This window comes from Natrix helvetica, assembly GCF_964273705.1.
Source record: "Natrix helvetica genome assembly, chromosome: 5".
In the NCBI taxonomy this organism is placed as follows: domain Eukaryota; kingdom Metazoa; phylum Chordata; class Lepidosauria; order Squamata; family Natricidae; genus Natrix; species Natrix helvetica.
The window spans coordinates 112,655,106-112,676,483 of NC_138551.1; the positions used below are offsets into that span (position 1 = coordinate 112,655,106).

The 21,378-nt window shown below is 45.3% G+C and overlaps 1 protein-coding gene across 1 annotated transcript in view; it reads left to right on the forward strand.

Annotated features, from left to right (window-relative positions):
- LOC309392686 (vomeronasal type-2 receptor 26-like) overlaps window positions 1–16,409 on the forward strand; it is a gene marked incomplete at both ends in the record, with an annotated part of 54,956 nt that extends 38,547 nt beyond the window's left edge. Inside the window, one exon of the mRNA XM_081954114.1 lies at window positions 15,499–16,409. Within this exon, the coding sequence (XP_081810240.1) occupies window positions 15,499–16,409 (911 nt within the window). The remainder of the gene's footprint in view (window positions 1–15,498) is intronic.
- Window positions 16,410–21,378: the final 4,969 nt, after the last annotated feature.

Consider the following 21,378-nt stretch of genomic DNA (forward strand, 5'->3'; position numbering starts at 1 on the left):
TTTCTAACCTTGACTCATACTTTGTAAATTTGAGATCAACACATGCAGCACTCAGGTCATCTGTTAGTCCAGGGGTGTCAACCTCAATTTCAATGAGGGCCCCATTGTGGTTGACTTTGGAGGCCATGGTGGGCATGGCCAGCTCCCACTGCTGCTGTGCTCACTCTCCTTGGTTGCCCATGGTGAGTGCAGGAGGGCAAAGTATGTGGGTCAGAGGGAGGCGCATTCTCTCTCCTTACGAGACCTAGCTTTGTAACCAAAGCATACTCAATGATAGGATGGGAGACCACCAGGAGAGGTCAGGAGGAGAGGACAAGGGGATGGTAAAATGCAGCCGGGCTGCTGGTGATCAAGTGCTAAGGCAGAATTTCCCTCACATCTTCACTCTCTCTCCTTATAATCTCCTTCCTTCCCTTCTTTTTCCTTTCCTCTTCATTCTTCCTTCCCCTCTTTCCTTCTTTTTGCTTCCTTGCTCTCTTCCCCTCTTTCGTTATTTTTCTTGGTCTTTCCTGTCCCTTCTTGGATGCTCCAATTCAAAAGGGGAAACATTCCTTGCCTTGTGATCAAATGGCACTTTTACTAGTAGTTTGTGGCCACTGAAAAGACTGAGAACAAACCAGGCTCAGTTTATTCCATGCTTGCATTTCATGGGGACAGACTACAATACAGCAAAACTGTCAAAATGATGGCTCTGGTAGTTGATCAGAGCTCCTCTGTTTTTTATGTGCAACAGCTTTAGCATTTAAGAACAGAGCTAAGTTAGTTGCTTTATTATGAATACATAATGATCCTTAAAAGAGCTCTTCCATAGGGACCCTGCCATGGTCTAATTCAGACTGGAAATATAGCAAAGGAAACTATTTTCCCCACTTGCTTTGTCCTATTTACTGGAAATAGCTGTTTGCAACCAGGGATGGGTTGTTCCCAGTTCTAATCGGTATGGTAGAAGAGGTTCCTGAAATCTACTGTACATGTTATAACCCCTTCGTCCTGTGGGACAGTACCAGAATGCCTGCCCTGGCCCCCCTCACTCACTCCCCCTGCCCTTTACGTTGCCACTCGTGAGGGGTAGCTTGCACGGTGTGGCCGGCCTCCTAGGACCTCCACGAACTTGTTTAGGAGTAGGAGGCCTGGCCGCCAGCAAAGCATGGAGGCAGCAGGAGGTAGGTTGCGCAGAGCGGCCAGCCTGCTAGGCAAGTTCCAGGATGTCGTCCCCCCCTGACTGGTTTCCCGCCTCCCTTCCCGGTGAAGTTTTCCAAAAGCAGCCTCCCAACCCTTGTGCCCGGCTCCCACTGAGCTCCGGGAAGGAGAAGAAGAGTCTTTGGGGAGTGAGGAGGAGGAAGAGGGAGGAGACAAGGGCGTGGGGCCATGCCAGCTGGGCAACCGGTGCTGAGAAAGCACCTCACAGCTTTTGAAGGGAGGGGGGGAGAAGGAAAGGGAGAATGTGGAGTCGCCTTTCAGGGATGCCGAAGCTGCGGGTAACCAGCACTGCCACCAGAGTCTAAAGTTTCGGCGGCTCCAGACAGGTGAGTCGGGATCAGAGACCCAGGCGGTTTCCTTCGCTCCTCTTGCAAGGGAGTAGTTGGTGTCGTTTTTCCATTCCTGCCTCCGCCAGACTTTGACTTGGAGTTTACCAGCCATCTTAAAGAGAAATGGATGGTCAGACCTGCATGGCCCCGAGTGATGTGGCTCTCTCCAGGTAAGCACCCGCTCTCCTTCCTGCTTTTATTTTTTGGGCAAAAGACGGAGTGGGGCACCCCGTTTAGCAAAGTTCAACGGGGGGGAGGTAAGTGGCTCTCCTGTTCCTCCAACTCATAGTGCCCCCTTCCTTTAAAAAAACAAACTTACCTGGCTAAGAGGTCAGTGTTTCACTTGGAGAGAAGTTTCATATCATGCAACTTTCACAAAACTATTTCACATGCCCTTAAATTGGAGGGGGGGGGGAGAGACAATAGTGAACATCTAGGAAGTAGGGTAGTAGTAGCAAATATCTTAGAATAATATTGTGATGCAACCATTATAAATTGTTCAGCAATAATTCAACTAAAAGAATTGTGCATACTATATATAAATTGTGCCTGCTCCTTCCTTGCGCATACTGAAAACAAACTTGAGTAGTTATGTGGATTTAATGTGATATTTTGCAAGGACTGGGAAATCTCTCATGCAGTCTCTGAACAAGAAAAATGTATTTGCATGTTAATGGGGGAAACAGGTGGGCTAATTATAATCTTAAACTATTTTTGGCTTACTATACAGATAATTTAGTGCAAAGCTGTGCACAACAGTATTAGATTTCTGTGGTTTTATCTTCCTTGGTTGGTTTTGGGGAGAGCTATGGAAAGCTAAAACAAATGCTGTGTAACAAGGAAGCATGAAACATTCCTTTTGATTCATTGGAGAATTAAAACCAAACATTTCAAAGGAGAGAAGTTTCATATCATGCAACTTTCATCAAAACTATTTCAATGCCCTTAAATCGGGGGGGGGGGGAGAGACAATAGTGAACAGCTAGGAAGTAGGGTAGTAGTGGCCAATATCTTAGAATAATATTGTAATGCAACTATTATAAATTGTTCAGCAATAATTTAACTGAAGGATTGTACATACTATATTTAAAATGTTACTATTTGGCAGGAAGTCCAATATTTTTTCTTTGCATTTTCCCATTTGGCTGAGTTTTTCAATACTCCGACATACTATTCTTTTTTATTGGTGATATATTTATTGGGTTTCAGTCTCCCATCAGTTAAGAAGACAAGAATTGCAAAGCAGATGGTTGTGCAAATATCATAAGTATTTTTGGAATGTATGTGATTCTACCATTGTGAATTTCTTGTTAAGAACACTTATCAAGTTTTAATATTATGACTGTCTAACTTATTTAGAGGGCGAGTGCTTGCTTGTTGCAGTGAAGTACAAATGCCATAAGCAAAATATCTGTTCACTCAGAGGTATATTCCTGCTTAAATTGCTTGATAGCAGTGTGCAGAAACTTTAAATTGTATAGCTCACACCACTAAAGAAACCTTATATAGCAGTGACTACTCTTGAGGGTCCACATTGGCTGTTTCTGCTTCCAAGTGATGCTTTTGAAATCTACTGGAACATATTAGGGATTTCTGCACTGAGAAGCAGAAGGATGGACTCTCGCCTTTATGATGGGCTTTTGAGACACTGGAAAGCAGTGGGAACTTTTGCTACTTCTAAGTACTTCCAAGTCCAATAAGAAATTGATTATCTTTCCTTGAGCCTCTTTATGCAGGGACAGGTGCTGATAAATCCTTCAAAGAAATGGAAACAGTGAGTGAGTGAGTGAGTGAGTGTGTGTGTGTTTGGGGGGGGGTTGTTTCTGTTGTGTAAGATTGGAATATAACTTCTTGGCCCTGGGTTTTGAAGGTGGAGGGAAGTTGCAGAAACTGAAATGCGGTTGGGATAGACTGGGGAGTCCTATGTTTTCTCTCTTTTATATTTTCAGAGATTATATACAGTATAAAGAGTTAACAGTTGAACCGATTGTACTTTATGTTTGTGTACACAAAACAAAGAACAGGTAGTTCAGTACATGACAGCCTGTCAATCTGAAAATACTCTGAAACAAATAGGTATTGTTTCTGGTGCACATAATTCCAAGCCCAAGATTTTAAGAGGGTGGCCAATCCAAGTAGTTTCCCCTCTACATACACAGTATATTGTATATTATACTCTACAAAGTGGTTTAAACAACAAAGGCAAGTGTGAGAGAGCACACTGTTCTGCAAATAACCTTACTAGCCTTTTGTATGGTGCTTATGTGTAGTGGTGTTAGTAGTAGCACAAAAGAAATTATACTTACAGACTGCATTTTCCTGTAGATTGTGGGATGAATTTATTTTTTTAAACAACAGGCCAGAACCTGTTCATATTAATAAGTAGGAAATCTGTTGGACATCAAGCTTATTTTAAAAGGCTAATTATGTGGAACTCTTTTTAGTAGTCTGGATTATGGAAGAATTGCAGAAAAATATTAGATAAGACAGAAAGAAGCTAAAGTAGGGGGTGGTGGTGAATCAACTTCTTGTTTATTGCCCATGTTTTGATACAAACTACTCTAACTGCTGCCTGTTTTTTTTAGCAATAATGATTACATTGAATATGTTTATTAACATATAAAGCATGTGATATGGTTCCCGGATCAGAGCTAGTCTATATTTGAATGGCCTGAAGGTGTGTTAACATTCATGGAAGCTAAAGCTGCAATCTAGGAAAGGCAGTTCTTGGCCCTCTAAGTACTTGGGAAATAGACCACCTGTGAACCATCTGTAAAACCACCCTGATTGCCATATAGAAGAAAGTATGAAATAGGCCTGTCTAAATCATTTGGTGGGATTTCAAAGCGTTGGAAAGTTGTGGGAGGACTTTGGAACATCTGCTTCATTGACCAGATCTGGAGGAGTGCTCAGAGCCCTGTAAAATAAATTGCCACTGCTTTAGTACAAATGCTAGGACTGCATGGTACTTTGGATTCTGTTCCAAACAAAATACTGAAGAGAATACAAGACTGTAAATATAGTACCCACCCACAACTCTTTAAAGTAGATATTTCATGAATCCAGGAAAAAGGTGCCGCTGCTTTAAAAAGTAGCAAGTAGATGCTGTGGGCTTTACATTCCTATATATTCAAAAACAGTGCATAGCCCTAACAAACATTATTATTTAATGAATTAAAGTTGTTGCCACTGCTTTGAAGTTAAATTCACATGTATGGATGCCTCTTTCTTTTCTGTGTAATTTATACCTCTATCTTGACTGGGAATGCTGACATCGTCTTGGCCACTCCCTCCCGGTCACATGACTGCCAAGCCACTCCCACCCAGTCATATGAACTTCCAAGCCACTCCCACAAAGCAGGCCACACCTACAGAAGAGGTTCTAAGAGTTTTTGAAACCCACAAACTGTTAGCAACCCACAAGGGGGGGATACTTTCCTAAGAGCTCACAATTCGGGAATAACGGGGGGGGGAAACCCTGCGCTTTCCATGCCCCATTTTGGCCCTGGAAAGACTCCTGCACCAACCTGGAAGCAAAAAAAACCCCCCAAACCCTGCAAATGTTTGAAGGCTGAAGGAAGCCTCCAACTGAGCCAGGAAGCACCGGGGGGGGGGGGGGGGGAGGCCATTCACACTCACTTCCAGCCCGCTGGAGTTTCCTGCGCAATGTGAGTGCTCCCCCCCCCCCACTGCATACTCACGCGTCCCCCACCCTGGCCCTCCACAAAGGCCCGAAAACCAGCCTGGCCGGCAGGAGGTGCACCTGCATGTGGATCCTAGTGGAGCTGGGATGAGGGGGCTGGTGTGCCGGGAGAGGACGCTCTGCATGACACAGGTTCCCCATCACGGCTCTAATCCTTTCAATTCCTTTTTCAGATCAATCATTTAACAGCTTCAGAGGCTCTGAGTGATAAAAGCAAATTCCCCTTTTTCCACCAGATGGACCTCAAAGAAGGATTCCAGTACCCAGCAATTGTCCAGCTGCTCCTCCACTTCAGATGGACCCTGATTGGCCTCTTTGCTTCAGACACAGGAAATGGAGAGAATTTCATGAGGACTTTTACTCCTCTGCTTGTCAGGAATGGAATTTGTGTGGTTATATCACAACTGTTCTCAAAGACTGGATATACTGCATACCTCAGGGATTCCCTCTCTAAGTGGAGACAAGTCAACATCTTTGTTCACTTCATGGAATTTGATTTCATTACGGACAGAATTCTTCCTTTCCATTTAACACTTATGCGTCTGCCAGGACCCATTGAGGGGAAAGTCTGGATCATCACAAGTTTTTCAGGGTATCCAATGGACAAGCGCAGACTTTTCAAATACATCCATAGTATTTGGAACTTTGCTTATCTGACTAAAGAAGGCCAAAAGATTCTGCCTTTAAAACCTATTTCTTTGTGGAAGAAAAGTTTCAACATCTTTATTTTCATTGTTCTCTTTCAAAGAATGTCTTTTCTGTCAAAGGCCGCAGAAGATGCACCCAGAAAGCCCCACTGGAGGCCCAATGGAAAAGGGACAGAAGAGGGATCCCAAATGACTACCACTATTACAGTTTCATGAAGACTCTGGCCCAGGCCCTGAATGCTGCATGTTCTTCCAGATCGAGGAGGGGATGGAAGGAGGATGAAAAGATCTTGGGGTCTCCAAGGCTACAGCCATGGCAGGTATGGGGGTCCCGATATGGATCCATTAATCTCAGATCCTTTGGAGGAGGAATCCAGAGGAGAAGGAGGGGAACCATCTCAACACATCTGGCCAATTTAATTATTCAGGGAATTAATGGTTCCAAAGAGTAGATACCATGGCATTTATATATTTAGCACTGCTAATTGGAAAATGCTGAATTCTTTTCAAAATAAATTCCCGTATTTGTGGGTTTGTGGTTAGTCTGGTGGAATTCCACCTTTCTTCCGTCCCCATTGCAGGTGGGTCTGTGTGCAGCTGGACAGGCAGCTAAGCCCCCATATTCTCCTCCAATGAAAGGGAGCCTGGCGTGGATCTGGATGCTTTATTGGGAGAAGAGGGCAGGTGAAACTGAGGAGATGCAAATGGTGGAAATGAAAAAGAAAGACGAGATAGGCAGCATTAACTAACAGCCAGCAAAGAAGCAGCTGGAACCTCCCCAACGATTCTCCGTGTGAGGGACGGAGGCGTCTCCGGATGACCAGGGGTCTCGGTCACAACGGCTGCTTCCGTCTTCTCCAAAGGCTGATAGAAAATGGAGTCTGGCTTCAGACCTTATATTTAGGATTATCTGCCCCCGGCCACTAGGTGGGGCTAGAGCAACAACAGCACAACAGTTTCCGTATTTTTCGGAATATAAGACCCACATTTTTCCCTCAAAAAAGAGGCTGAAAATCTGGGTGCGTCTTGTACATCGAATGCAGCATTTTTTGCCTCCCGAAGCCCCGCCCCCTTCACCAAAATGGCCATGCATACCCTTATGGAGGCTTTCAGAGAGCTCCTGGGGGCTGGGGAGGGCAGTAATGAGCAAAAAAATGGGCCATTTTTGCCCCACCCCAACCCCCAGCAGCACTCTATAAGGCTCCATAAGGTTATGCGTGCATTTTCTTTTACAAAAAAAAGGGCTTGTTTTTGCGAAAAACAGGCCATTTTTTGCTCATTCCCCCAACACCAGGAGTACTCTGCAATGGGGAGGGGGAGAGGTAGCCCCAGCTTCCAAAGGCCTTTTAGCCATAATTGCCATCAGAGCAGATGTTGGGGAGGGGGTCAAAGAGGAAAGGGGTCCCCTGACTCTCCCTCAGACCCCAAGGAAGGAAGGAAGGAAGGAAGGAAGGAAGGAAGGAAGGAAGGAAGGAAGGAAGGGGAAGGGAAGGGAAGGGAGGGGAGGGGAGGGGGAGGGAAAGGAAAGGAAATAGAAAAGAAGGAAAGGATGAAAAATGGAGGGAATGGGAAGGGAAGGAAAAAGGAAAAGAGAAAGGAAAGGAAAGAGGGAAAAGGTGAAGAATGGCCGCTGCTGGAGTGGTCAGGAGCAGCCTGAGGTGGGCATTCGGGATCAGGCCAAGATGAGCAGGAGGCCACGGCAAAGACAGGCAAACAGGCTGGGCTGCGTGGCCATGTGGTCGAGGCAAGGGAGCCAAACAGCAGCTGCAGCAATGACTCTAAGGCCCCACCAAGGCCTGCGAGGCAAGTAGTGGTGGGGAGAGACGTGGCCAGGCAGAATTTTTACTATCAGTTCACTCAAACAGGGCCGGACCGTCTGAATCCCAGCACTGGCTGTATCCTCCCTTCCCCAACCGAGAAATTTTTTCAATTGGAAAAGGGGGCTCCCAGACTCCTCTTCATCTTCAGCTCTTCTTCTTGTTGTCTTTCCTCAAGGCTAAGAGCAGCTCCTTTCAACAGCAGCTCCTCTTCCTTGGCTTCATTGTCCTTCCCTGAAGTTCACGTAGATTTTGTACAAATTCTCCTCCAAGCTTGGTGCCTGCAAGGGGACCTGGTCCTTGAATTGGGTCTCCCTGAACCAGAACGTTCACTTCCTCAGATTCTTACGGCTGCATTTGCCTTTTTTCCATGGACATCTCCCTGCTGACTCAGATTCTGTTTCCAGTTAACTACGATTTTGAGATCATTTCCACAAGCATACATATAAAATTTGGTATCCCTCATCTTTTTTCCAATCAAGCATTTATGTTCTTATATGAGACTCTATTGTTAGTCAAGTCCTAGTTGCTAAAAATCAGATATTTTTCTACTGCTTTTTACTTATGCACCCTTCTCTGTGTGCTAATCATAAATATTGTTTCTGGAAACTTGATATCCCTCTTATAATAACCTTTTTTATTCAAAAAGGTAAAATAAAACTATTACAATGACAAAACAAAAGTAGACAACACATTTTTTAAAGAAAATGTGCATTAAAAGCAGACAAAAACATGCATATTGTCCCCCCATTTGAATACAATACAGCTATAATAGTTTCTCCCTCTTGCAAAACAGGCCCACCATTATAAATTACGCATCTATTTGCAACTACTTGACTTGTCATCTATCTGCTGTATATAAAAAATGTAGTTAACAGACAATCCAACACTAAAGTTAAATTTCAAAACTTCAAACTTCTGTGTTATCTGCTGTTGTATTTAACTCACAGAATATTTATAGGGGCTTCTTATCTACCACAGACCACCACAATCATTACCTCTGATCCATCCAGAATCTGTCCAGGGTTAAACATCTTTGGTTGATTCTTAATAATAATACATTTCCTTAAAATTTTAATTACGATCTTTCCCAACAACTGCGTTCCATTCCCCAAAGTCATAGTGTTGGAAGAAATGTCCTTCTGGGTTCGGCTCCAAGTGGGGAAAAAGACACTGGAGACATGGAGGCTGCTTGGAAAGATGGTTTTAATGGTGGACAGGCTTGAGTCCTGAACAGAAAAGGTGATCGCATGCTTCAATGTTGGTGGAGAAGAAGAGAAGGGAAGAGGAAGTGCAGAAGAGAGGAGAGCCTTGCAGAGCTTTTTATAATCTGTTCTGCCCACCTATCTGTTTCCTGTTCCTGTGTAAGAAATGTATTCTGATTGGTTGCCAGACTCCCATGGGCCCGTGCAAGGGCAACCCTCTAGGCTGAGTTTTGAATCCAGGTTTGATTGAGTTCAGATGCCATGTGGTCAGTTGAGTAAAGGCTTATTATCCTGCCTTAATCCCATCACTCTGGAGTTGAAGAGGAGAACTCTTTATTATGTAAAGTGGACTACCTTGGCCTTCTTAATGGCCCATTGACAAAGTGGGGATGGGCAGGAAGCTGCAGGAATTTACTTTGTGTTTAAAATGTGTTTCTCCCTTTTTCACATCCAGGAAAATATAATATTCTGCCTTATCAATATTTCCTAGGATATTTCATTTTTCTGGGAGAGGGCTGGGTGATAACTTCCTACAATAGGACCTCCTGTAAATGGAAAAACAATGGCTCTTAAAACAATGGCTCTTAAGGGAGTGAGCGGAGCGACTAAGAGAAGGGGGAGTGGTGGTGTTCCAGAAGAAGGTATTCCCATTCTAACGGTCGTGGGGAGGGGTAGGTGTGAGGGTAGGCCGAGATCTTTTAACCGGTTGGGAGACCGTGGCCGTTGGATACGGCCGGTCATTTGTCCCAACCCCCGCAATCTAGGTGGTCAGGACCTACAGAGCCGGGGCCTGAGACTGCTGCTATGCAACGCCAGGTCCGTTACCAACAAAGCCCCCCTCATTAACGACTTGATCTCGGAGGGGGAGCCGGACCTGGCAGGGATAACGGAGACCTGGCTGGGCCACGACGGAGGTCTCCCCCTCGTGGAAATGTGCCCGCCAGGCTACCGTGCATTTCATCAGCGGGCCCAGGGTAGGGGTGGCGGGGTAGTGGTTATTGTAAGGGAAGGCCTTGAGCCAGGAGAGTCCACTGTGCCACAGATAACCGGTTGTGAGTCCCTATGTGTGAAATGGGGCCCAGGAAGACAGTTGGGCTTGCTGATTGTATACCTGGCTCCTCGCTATGCATCAGCGGCCCTGCCCGAGCTCCTCGAGGTGATTGCCGAGATGGCGGTTGAGACCCCCAGGCTGCTAGTCATGGGGGACTTTAACCTGCCATCGGTAGGGGAAACGTCCAAGGCGGCTCGGGAATTCATGGCTTCCATGACAGCCATGGACCTGACCCAGGTAATTCAGGGCCCCACACATGAGGGAGGTCACACACTGGACCTTATTTTTGTCTCTGGCCAGTGGAGGAGTGATCTGGGAGTAGGGGATTTAGTTATCACGCTCCTGTCATGGTCAGATCACTCACTTCTCCGGCTCGACTTTCCAACCGCTACTCCCCATCGCGGGGAGGCAGAACTGGAATGTCCTAGATGGTTCCGCCCCAGGCGCTTGATGGAACCTTTACAGGGTAGAGCAGAGGAATTTGGGGAATATCTGCAGGACAAAATCGCTCAGATTCGCAGCGAGTGGGTCTCCGTTAGCGGTCTAGAAGAGACGTCGGAGGTGGGTCTTGAGGTGCCATCCTGGGAGGAGTTTGACTCTGTTGCTTCCGACGATATGGACAAGTTACGTGGACGACTGCGAGCCACCACATGTTTACTGGACCCGTGTCCCTCCTGGCTTGTACTGGCATCCTGGGAGGCCACACGAGGCTGGCTCCAGGAACTAGTGAACGCTTCACTGAGAGAGGGGTTCTTGCCGGCCGTCTTGAAAGAGGCGGTGGTGAGGCCCCTACTCAAGAAGCCTTCTCTGGACCCAGCTGAGTTAGCAAATTACCGCCCCGTCTCCAACCTTCCCTTTTTGGCGAAGGTTGTAGAGAGTGTGGTGGCGCAACAGTTCCCACGGCACTTGGAGGAAATTGATTATCTGGACCCGCGCCAGTCCGGCTTCCGGCCCGGTCACAGCACGGAGACGGCTTTGGTTGCGCTGGTGGATGATCTCTGGAGGGCCAGAGATGGGGGTTGTTCCTCCATCTTGGTCCTATTAGATCTCTCGGCGGCTTTCGATACCATCGACCATGGTATCCTACTGCGTCGCCTGCAGGGGTTGGGGGTGAGGGGCACCGTTCTGCGGTGGTTCTCCTCCTACCTCTCTCATCGGGCGCAATGTGTGTTGACAGGAGCGCAGAGGTCGAGCCTGAGGCCGCTCACCTGCGGGGTGCCGCAGGGGTCGGTCCTCTCGCCTCTCCTGTTCAACACATACATGAAGCCGCTGGGCGAAGTCATTCATGGGTTCGGGGTAGATTACCACCTGTACGCTGATGACACTCAGCTGTACATCTCTACCCCGGACCACCCCAGCGATGCCGTCGAAGTGATGGCCCGATGTCTGGAAGTCGTACGGATCTGGATGGGAAATAACAGACTCAAGCTCAACCCGTCGAAGACGGAGTGGCTGTGGCTACCGCCCCCCCCCCCGGTTCAACCAGTTGCGCCCATCACTGGCCATTGGGGGCGAACAGCTGGCCCCCGTGGATCGGGCACGCAATTTGGGTGTCCTCCTGGATGCCCGGCTGTCAATGGATGACCATGTGACAGCCGTGGCAAGGGGGGCATTTCACCAGGTTTGCCTGGTGCGCCAATTGCGTCCCCTATTGGACCGGAACGCCCTCTGCACAGTCACCCATGCGCTTGTGACGTCCCGACTGGACTACTGTAATGCTCTCTACATGGGGCTCCCCTTGAGATGCACCCGAAGGCTGCAGCTGGTTCAGAATGCGGCCGCGCGGACAATTGTGGGAGCTACTAGATACTCCCACGTAACACCTCTGCTGCACGGGCTGCACTGGCTACCTGTGGCTTTCCGGGTGCGTTTCAAGGTGTTGGTTATCATCTTTAAAGCGCTCCATGGCACAGGACCTAGCTATTTGCGGGATCGTATCCTGCCCCACACATCCCTTCGGCCGATTCGCTCTCACAGGGAGGGACTCCTCCGGGTGCCATCCACTAGGCAATGCCAGTGGGCGGTGCCCAGGAGTAGGGCCTTCTCTGTGATGGGCCCGACCCTCTGGAATGACCTCCCCCCGGATATCAGAACTACCACCGACCTCCGCTCCTTCCGTAAGAAGCTTAAAACCCACCTGTTCAATTTAGCTGGCCTGGCCTAATACCAATTTTAGTCCCTCAAGTCTGTATTTTTAAATTTTTAGGGGTATGCATTTTAGTTGATTTTAACTTTTATTATTCTGTACAGTTGAATTTAGGTTTAATTCGCTTTTAAGGGAATATATTTAAGGGTATTTATCTTTTGTACCTGTTTTTAATGAGATGCCTGTACACCGCCCCGAGTCCCTTCGGGGAGAGGGGGCGGTCTATAAATTTTGAAAAATAAATAAATAAATAAGACTTGTTTTCCAGTTAAATATGACAAGTTCATTCCCCAATCTCCCTCAATCTTCTTGAAAGAATCCATTTCATCAGTCATCCGTTCTGTCCACTTTGAGTCTTCAGGGTCCATGGCCTCTCCAGCCATCTCCAAGCAGCCTCCCTTCAAACCAGACTCCTTCCTCAGGGATGCCAGCAGCAAATTAAGTTCCAGTCCATCCATCCAATCCATCCGATTCAACAATTGTTGATTGCTTCTGATTATTGCCTTTAAGTTGATATAAAACCATTGTTATTTTATCAAACTTTTAAAATGAAATTTAAAATAAAGTTTCAAATAAAGCTTCTAAGTTGAAAGACTTTATATTCTTTAAATCACATCAAATTAGCTTACTTACTTAAGATTGTATTAATTACTGAATTAATAACAGAAAAATTGATGACCAATGGCAAATTATAATCCATCATCTTCAGGTTTCATAGGAAAGATTAAAAATTGTTAAAAAAAATTTGAAGACAGTTTTTATCCATTTAGTTATCATACCACCCCTCAAGTTTCCACAAAATTCACAAAATTCTTTGTGAGTCCTTTATTGAAATCCAGTTCTATCACCAGAGTTCCCATAATCCATTTAGAAAGTGTAATGATATGTGAGAATGACTTTTGGGATGAGGAGAAGAGAGGCTTCCTAGGGAAGGACCTGATAAGAGGGGAGAATCCTGCAGCTGCATAATGGGAGAGAAAGAAACTCAGAAAGGATCCTCCCTAACTTTTCAGGCTGAGAAAAGTGTTGGTGGGAGATTTTTTTCTTTAAGATTTTACAATTTTTGTTAAAGTCACATTACAATAAAGCAGAATTAGCACATCTGGAGGTGTTTTCCATCAGGATTACAAGGGAGAAGATTAGCCTGGAAGATTTCTTCTTGATCAACCCATGCTTTCAGGGAATCAACCTGTTGTTTTCAAAGAGTTTATGGATCATCTTTTTTTTCTCTGTTCATTTTATTGAATGTTCCCTATAATTGACCAACTGTATGGATTACATTTTCTTTATATTTTGTCAGTATGTGATTGACAAATGTTTCTCAAAATTTTTCATTCACTTATGAAGATATTGGCAGTATTTGTACCCTATTTAACCATATTTGGAGATGAGACAATTGTAGAAGATTCAATGTGGGATAAGAAACAAGGTTTTCTGTTTTTCAAATTCCTGGATGTTCCCATTCTAGTTTCATCCCTTTCTGGAGAAGAATGAATTTTGGAATAATACTGATAGAAAACTGTACTTGGACCAAAATGGGGAGATAACAGCAGATGTTGTCATTCACGGCTGCTTGGTTCTTCCCAACGAACAACCCAGGAAAGAGGTTCTGGCGTATTTTGAAAGAGAAAGACTTTCTATCAATCAAGATGCTCTTTCACAGCTAAAGTTGCTCAATAAGGTGAGAGAAATTTTCGTGTCTTTTCTCTGTTTCCCAAAGCCTGAGGTCCCATTTCAAGTGGGCAAAGCTTATAATCTCCAGGGTGGTTGGCCTTCCATGCCAGTTGGTGTCATCTAATGGAAGTTCTTTAACAGATGGGACCTAAGTGGAGGGGCTTTGCCATGTTTTATGGAAACCTTTCAAGATCTTACTGGTCAGAGGTTTCTTTCTTCATCAGTTTTATTCTATATTAAAAAAATCTAATGGAATAAAAGTTTCCTAAATCTTTTACATATATCATCATACTTAATTTTTTTTCAATTCAATCCGTTAAGAAAGTTTAAAGTAGAAAATTACTTTATTGTAATATTAAATACCAAAATCAAAAGGGAGGAAGTAAATGAAGAATCTTCCAGTTGTTATCCCTCCTGCATCTGTTTAGAAGTAATCAGAGATTTCATATTTACCTCAGTGAAGACCAGAGGCTACTTGTCTCCATCCATTTCTCCCTCCATTTTCCATGGACGGAGAGTCCTAGCACCATTTCTTTGGCATTCCTTGTTTCTCTGCTCAGTCCCTGCCTCAGTCCAACTGTGCGGAAAGTTGTCATCCTGGATTTGTCAAGAGGGCTCGAGAAGGAGAGCCAGTTTGCTGCTATGACTGCGTTCCTTGTCCGGAGGGGACCTTCTCCACTCAGGAAGGTGGGTCACACTGAGGAAAATGGGAGGCTTTGTGGAACTGGATCCTTCCAGAACATTTTCATGAAAGCGCAAGTTAAAAGAGAGATTGAAGTTCACCTGTTTTTTTTTTTTTTAACCTACACAATTAATAATTTAAAAGGAAGTAAATCAAAAAAACTTTAAAGGAGGGGCTGGGAAGAGTTGGGAGGAGGAGGTGGAAGACTGAGCAAGCTTTACTACTATTTTAGGAAATATCTCTTCTGCTTTTTAGTTTGGACTTGTGCTGCTAAATTCACCTTTCTAGGAACACCTGAGTTCTTTGAAACTTGATGAATTGTTTTAGGTCCACCTTCTGAAAGACCCTGCAATTCACTGTATATTGAATCCTCCCCTTGAGGATGACTGAGAAGGTGTCACTGGTCCATAATGTGGTGCTGTGGATAGTTATGGGGGGAACTCATTACACAAATATTCTGCCAGTCATGTAGATCAATAAATCAGAGAAGAGCTGGAAGGGACCTTGGAGATCTTCTACCCCTGCTCAAGCAGGAGAACCTATACCATTTCAGACAAGTGACTGTCCAGTCTCTTCTTTAAAACATTCAGTGTTGAAGAACCCAAAACCTCTGGAGGCCAGCTGTTCCACTGGTTAATTGTTCTTACTATTAGGAAGTTTCCCCTTAATTCAAGATTGTTTTTAAGTGTTAAAAGATACTGTAGGTATCCTCCAAGTCCAGTATATTAACTGCCATGTGGCAGGACTCAGGATGTTTGCATAAAAAAAGATTATATGATTCATTAGTAATTTCTAGTAATGTAGCTCCCTATGAAGATTCTACACATTACACAGGAAATAATTAACATCCTAGGACTTCCCTCAACTTCAAATACCTAGTTATATATATAGTTATATAAAATATCCTTCTTATGCTCTTTTTAATGAAATCATTAAGAAATACTTCTTGGAAAATGTCCATGGTATCAGTTGTTATCCAAAGAAGGTATTTCCTGTAAGATAGAAGGACAGAATGTTAAAGAAAATTGTTTTTTGGTTTCTCAGATGTGGAAAAATGCATCAAGTGTCCAGATGATAAATATCCAAATGAGGACAGAGTCCAATGTATCCCCAAAGTTGTAACTTTTCTGTCTTATGAAGAACATCTGGGCATCATCCTGGTTTCTTTTGCCCTACTCTTGTTCTTAAACTCAGACCTTGTTTTAATCATCTTCATTAAATACAGGGAAACTCCCATTGTCAAAGCCAACAATCGGGACCTCTCTTACATCCTCCTCGTCTCCCTCCTGCTTTGCTTCCTGTCTCCTTCTCTCTTCATTGGTCAACCAAGGAAAGCCACCTGCCTTCTCCGACAAACGGTTTTCAGCATCATCTTCTCAGTTGCTGTTTCTTCTCTCTTGGCCAAAACCATCACGGTGGTGCTGGCTTTCCTGGCCACAAAACCAGGAAACCGAGCGAAGAGATGGTTGGGGAAGAGCTTGGCCAACTCCATCATCCTTTTTTCTTCTGCTGTCCAAATTATCATCTGCTCCATCTGGCTGGGAGTTTCTCCCCCCTTCCCTGACTCTGACCTCCACTCCCAGCATGGAGAGATCACCCTGCAATGCAACGAAGGAGCCGTTGTCATGTTCTACGTCACCCTCAGCTACATGGGCTTCCTGGCTGCCATCTGCTTCACGGTGGCTTTCCTGGCCAGGAATCTGCCTGGGGCCTTCAACGAAGCCAAGCTGATCACCTTCAGCATGCTGGTCTTCTGCAGCGTCTGGGTGACTTTTGTGCCCACCTACCTGAGCACCAAAGGGAAATACATGGTGGCTGTTCAGGTCTTCTCCATCCTGGCCTCCAGTGCTGGTCTGCTAGGCTGCATCTTCATCCCCAAGTGCTACATTATCCTTCTGAGGCCAGACCTGAACACAAAGGAGCATCTCACAGCCAGAACAAATGTAAAAACATGAGATATAATACCATTATGATATTGGAAGAATTGTTAACGTTTATTTTATTTGAAAGGAGATATTCTTTCCATTTAGATTGTATGCAGGAGACAAAGAAAATATTTATAGGTTTCAAAATAGGAAATTATTGAATTGTTCTAGCTCCTTTCCCTTTCAACTTAATAAACCTTGCTGAAAGTCATTCAGAGGAATTTGCTGTTCAGCAACAGCTATTGAATTTGACACCTTTAAAAATAATTCAGGCACTTGTTCCTACAGCTAAATGTATGTGTGTATGTGAGAGAGAGAAAGAGCAGGAAAAGAGTTCAGGAGGAAGCTGTGGGAACCAAGAACCAGCATAGTTGCCTGATCCTCTCCCTGAGAATGCCAGAATGATGTGAAATGCCATGTTTGACTGGCTGTCAGCTGGGGAGGGAAATCGAATATATAATTCTTTCTTGATTTTCTGACAAAACCTCCTTTGCAGAAAGTGTTCAGCAGAACAGCTGTCTGGGATTTCAGTTTGGGATTGTTTTTATTTTGGTAGGAACTTCACAGCAAAATAATAGAAACAAAGTAAATTTAAAAATGTGTAAAATTTCCACTGTATTTTTTTCTTTGATCAACCAGAGAATTAAAATAGCGGTTTTCACACCCTTTAATTTCCCACTCTACAATTTCTACCTAAAGCATTTTCTCTGTTCCTCTTCCAAGCTTGTCCTGTTTGTGAAGGGCTGGAGAAGATGCCCAGAGAAAGGGGACCTTGAGACTCTCCCCAGAAGGAGGTTGGAGGGATCCTGTCTAAAGGCAGCCGCATCATTGACCAGGTCACAAACCTTCAATGCTGCATAATATCCATCCAGGTCCAAGAAGGGGCTGAATTAGGGGGTGGGGGACTTTGAGGTTTCTAGGACGAAGCACCCATGGAAGCTCTTCTGCTCCCCATCACACAGATTGCTGATCAGTTGGTAATCAATGTTTAGGTCTATGAATGGCTCCCAATTGGGGATAGGATCCCTTTGCAATTTCATTTTAAGGAGTTAAGAAAAGATCTGATGGACCAGAAGAAGGTCAGTCTAAGATTCACCACACAGAGGCCTCTGGTTCTCCCACAAGCAGAAGAAGGCAGAGACTTATGGCTTTGCTCAACACGGAACAGACATTTTTGCACAATTTCACTTTCTTCCATCACACACCACAATATTGGACACTCGGACATCTCACACTCTAGGAATCCCCAATTCTGGTATCCCAAATTAATCTGAGAAAATATTTCCAAATTTCACAGCCCCGTTCAATAAGAACTAAGGTGGGATTGGAATTTAGGAGACTCCTGGTGATTGGCCCAAAGTCCCCCAGGAAGTTTTCATGCCTAAGGGAGGATTAGAACTCGAGTCCCCTGGTGATTGGCTCCAAGTCGCCCCTTTGGCTTTTATTTGAAGGTAAATAAATGTAAAAACATGAGATATAACACCATTATGATATTGGAAGAATTGTTAATGTTTCTTTTATTTGAAAGGAGATATTCTTTCCACTTAGATAGTAGGCAGGAGCCAAAGAAAATCAAATCTACTTGTTTCAGAATAGGAAATGATTGAATGGCTGTACTTCTTGTATCTCCCTATTCAACCCAATAAATCTTGCTAAAGAGAACTTTGTGAAAGTCATTCAGAGGAATGTAATATTCAGCAACTACCAATGAACCAGACACCTTGTTCCTACTGACAGAAACTAAAAGTTTGTGTATGTGAGAGAGAGAGTAAGATCCCAAGGTAAGATGAGAGCTGTAGGAGCCCTGCTCTAACCGTGTTGTTGGATCATCTCCATGAGAAGCCTTGGAATGGCAGCATGACCTGGAATGCAGGGATTGACCTGCTCTCCATCACTATTATGTCCTTCTTTCTTGATTTCCTGATAAAACCCCTTTCACAGAAAGCATCGACTGGAACAGCTGTCTGAGGTTTCACTTGGGGGTTGTTATTATTTAAGTATCTACCTTTGAGAAATCCCCACTCTATTTTTTCCTTCCTCATCCAGAGAATGAAAATAGCAACAACTAACACTATTCCGGCCCTTTATTTTGCCACTCTATCATTTGTCCATAAAGCCTTTCCCTGCATTCAATGCCGCCTATTCATCCAGGTCAAGAAGGGGAGGGGGAGTAATGGGGATGGGGGGGGGGCACATCCAGGTTTCTAGGAAGAGGCACCCATGGAAAGTCTTCTGCTTTCCAACCACAGAGATTGTTGGTGGATCAGGAGTCAGCCTGAGGTTTCAGAATGGCTTCTGATTGCCACTCGGGTCACTTTGCAAATTCCATTTTAAGCAGGTAGAAAAGGTTTGATGGATCAGACAGAGGTCAGTCTATAATCCACGCTGAATGTCTCTGGTCTGCCCACAAGCAGGGGGGAGGGACGTATCACTTGGCCCAACATGGAACCAGGTAGGGGTGGAATTCAGACAATTCCCACGGGTTCCCTAAAATGGGTTGTTAATTGTATGAGCTGCTCGGCCAACTGGCTGCATTGTCTCGGCCTGCCCCCCAACCCCCTCCTGAGGGTGTGTTTGTTCCCCCCCCCATGAGAAAACGACCTGTCTCAAGATGCCACGGACCTCTTTGGCTCAGGGAGTGCAGTTCCCCGGTGGCTCTCTCTCTACGCAAAGCGAAGGAATTGCAGAAACTCTGCAGAGCCCAGAATGGGGCTTCCTCGAAAGTCGAGATTTGGAGGGTCCAGAAAGGAGGAGGACCAATGGGAATTCTCCCTTCTCCAGTGTCATCGGTCTCCAGGCAGAGTCTCCCTCTACTTCAGCCAGTGCAGCAGAGCGTTCCAAGCAGAGAAGAAGCCCCAGTAGGTTCTTCAGGCCAAGATCCCCCCTCCCACTTTTCCTGCCTCTCTCTCTCTCTCCGCAGAATTGGCTTTCGTCCTTCAGCTGAAGCCCCAAGGAACTCTGCCCGGTGAACTCTGCCCGGTGACACTCAAGAAGGGAGAATTCTCATTGGTGCTGCCGCTAGTTCTGGCGTGGCCCTCCCACCTCCAAAATCCGAGACAAACGCTCCACACCCCTTCCAGATTCCTCCTCTGGGGCTGGAAACATCAGGCTGGGGAGATACACGCACATGCTGCCGAGCCCAGAACGGGCCTTCAGACGACGCAATGCCTGAAAAACGCGGGATGTGCAGAGAAATGCAGGCTACAACCAGCGAATCATGTTTTCCCAGGATCCGATGAAGCCCAAGCAGACCAATTCGAATTCTCCCTTCTGTAGCGTCATCAGTCTCCAGGCACAATCGGGGTTGAGCGGCGGGAAATTGGAAGCGGCTGCTTCGTCCAGACGTTCTGAGCAGGAGAGACACGTGTTTGAAGGAAGGAAATGGTGGGGAGAGGATCTAGCAGGATTAGATCCCTGAGGATCCTCTCCGCCTCTTCCTGGTTTACCTGAGGGCTTTCCGTAGCTTGCTTTCAGTTTGGGGGTTTCTGTGACCCCCAAGTCTTCCCTGCCTCCCCTCTTTTCATCCAGCACAGTGCACATCACCCACACCTGGGTGCAGAAGCTAACCATCCAGGGGTGGGATGGCCTGCATGAATGGTGGAGTCGCCCAATGGGCTGCTGGGCTGGTCAAAAGACGGATGATGAATCCCTCCTTTTCACAGTCTGTCTGGAAATCAACCGGCCTCAAACACGTGAAGAGCTGGCATTGTCCCACAAACACCGGGAACTGCTCCAAAGTTCCGTCAAAGGTAACAGGCAGCGATGCTGGGCATTTCCTTCAAGGGTCTGCTGAAGCAGCTGCTGCATTTGGGCCAACTGGGAGGAGAGCTGGGCCATTGGCTGGGCTAACTGCACGTTGACCACTAGAAGTTGTTCCATGCTCCCATAGGGCAAGCAGTGATGGGGGGAGGGGAATGTAGAGGCTGCAGCAATCTATGCTGCCCTCTTACACACACACACACACACACACACACACACACACACACACACACACACACACACAAACAGAGGCCAAGAGTCTACAGGTGTTTACTCAAACTCCCCAAAGAGACCCACAGAAAGCTCCCCTGTTGATAATAAAGAGAATGTATATTTAATCATTCATGTATTAACCGCAGCTAGAATTGTATTTGCACAACATTGGGAAAATGTAGAGATTCCTGCTGATGAGAAGGTGATAAGGAAAATATCTGAATGTGCAGAAATGAACCGATTAACATTAGCAATGAAGGAGAAAGAGCAAAGTGGATATTACATGATTTGGGAAGTATTTTACCAATGGTTGGAGAATAAAAAAGGAGTTTGGAAATGAAGAAGGCTAAAAAACAAGTAGAAAATATATTTAGAGACATAAAGAAGATGAAAACTGTTAGTAAGTGTATGATGAGAATAATGATGTTTAATGTTAATGTGGTATCATCACTTGAAGATATTAAGGAAAATTGAGAGTTTTATAATGTTTAAATGTTCAAAATATTATAATACTAAGCTTAGGGATGTTAATGTTAATATGAATGTGAAAGATGTGGCAAATGAGGAACAATGTTGCACAGAGATGTTTGTACCCAGACGACACACAGCATAAGGAAAGATGGAATGTTTATTTTTGTAATTGAAACATAATAAAAATTATATATATATAAAAAAAGAAAGCACCCCTGTTGCACAGATCTGGATTCCAGGCTCAGCACGGCAAGATTCCCTGGGTAAGTGAGTCCAATGGGCACCCACAAAGTCCAGGAAAACCGTCCATGAGTCTAACAGGCCAGGATAAATGGTAGGGGTCTAGAACTGGGCACTTTGCTGTAGCAATGCTCAAGTCTTCAGAGCAGGATGAAGCAGGCAATGCCGGTGCAGCCCTTTACGAGAGGGAAGGTGGCATCCTCACAAGTAGCCCAGCTGACTGGCATTGTGCCTGCCTTCCCTCTGCTCTACGTGTCCTTGGATCAGGAGGAGGTGTGGACTCCACATCCTCCTCATTGCTAACGGGCAGCAGTTG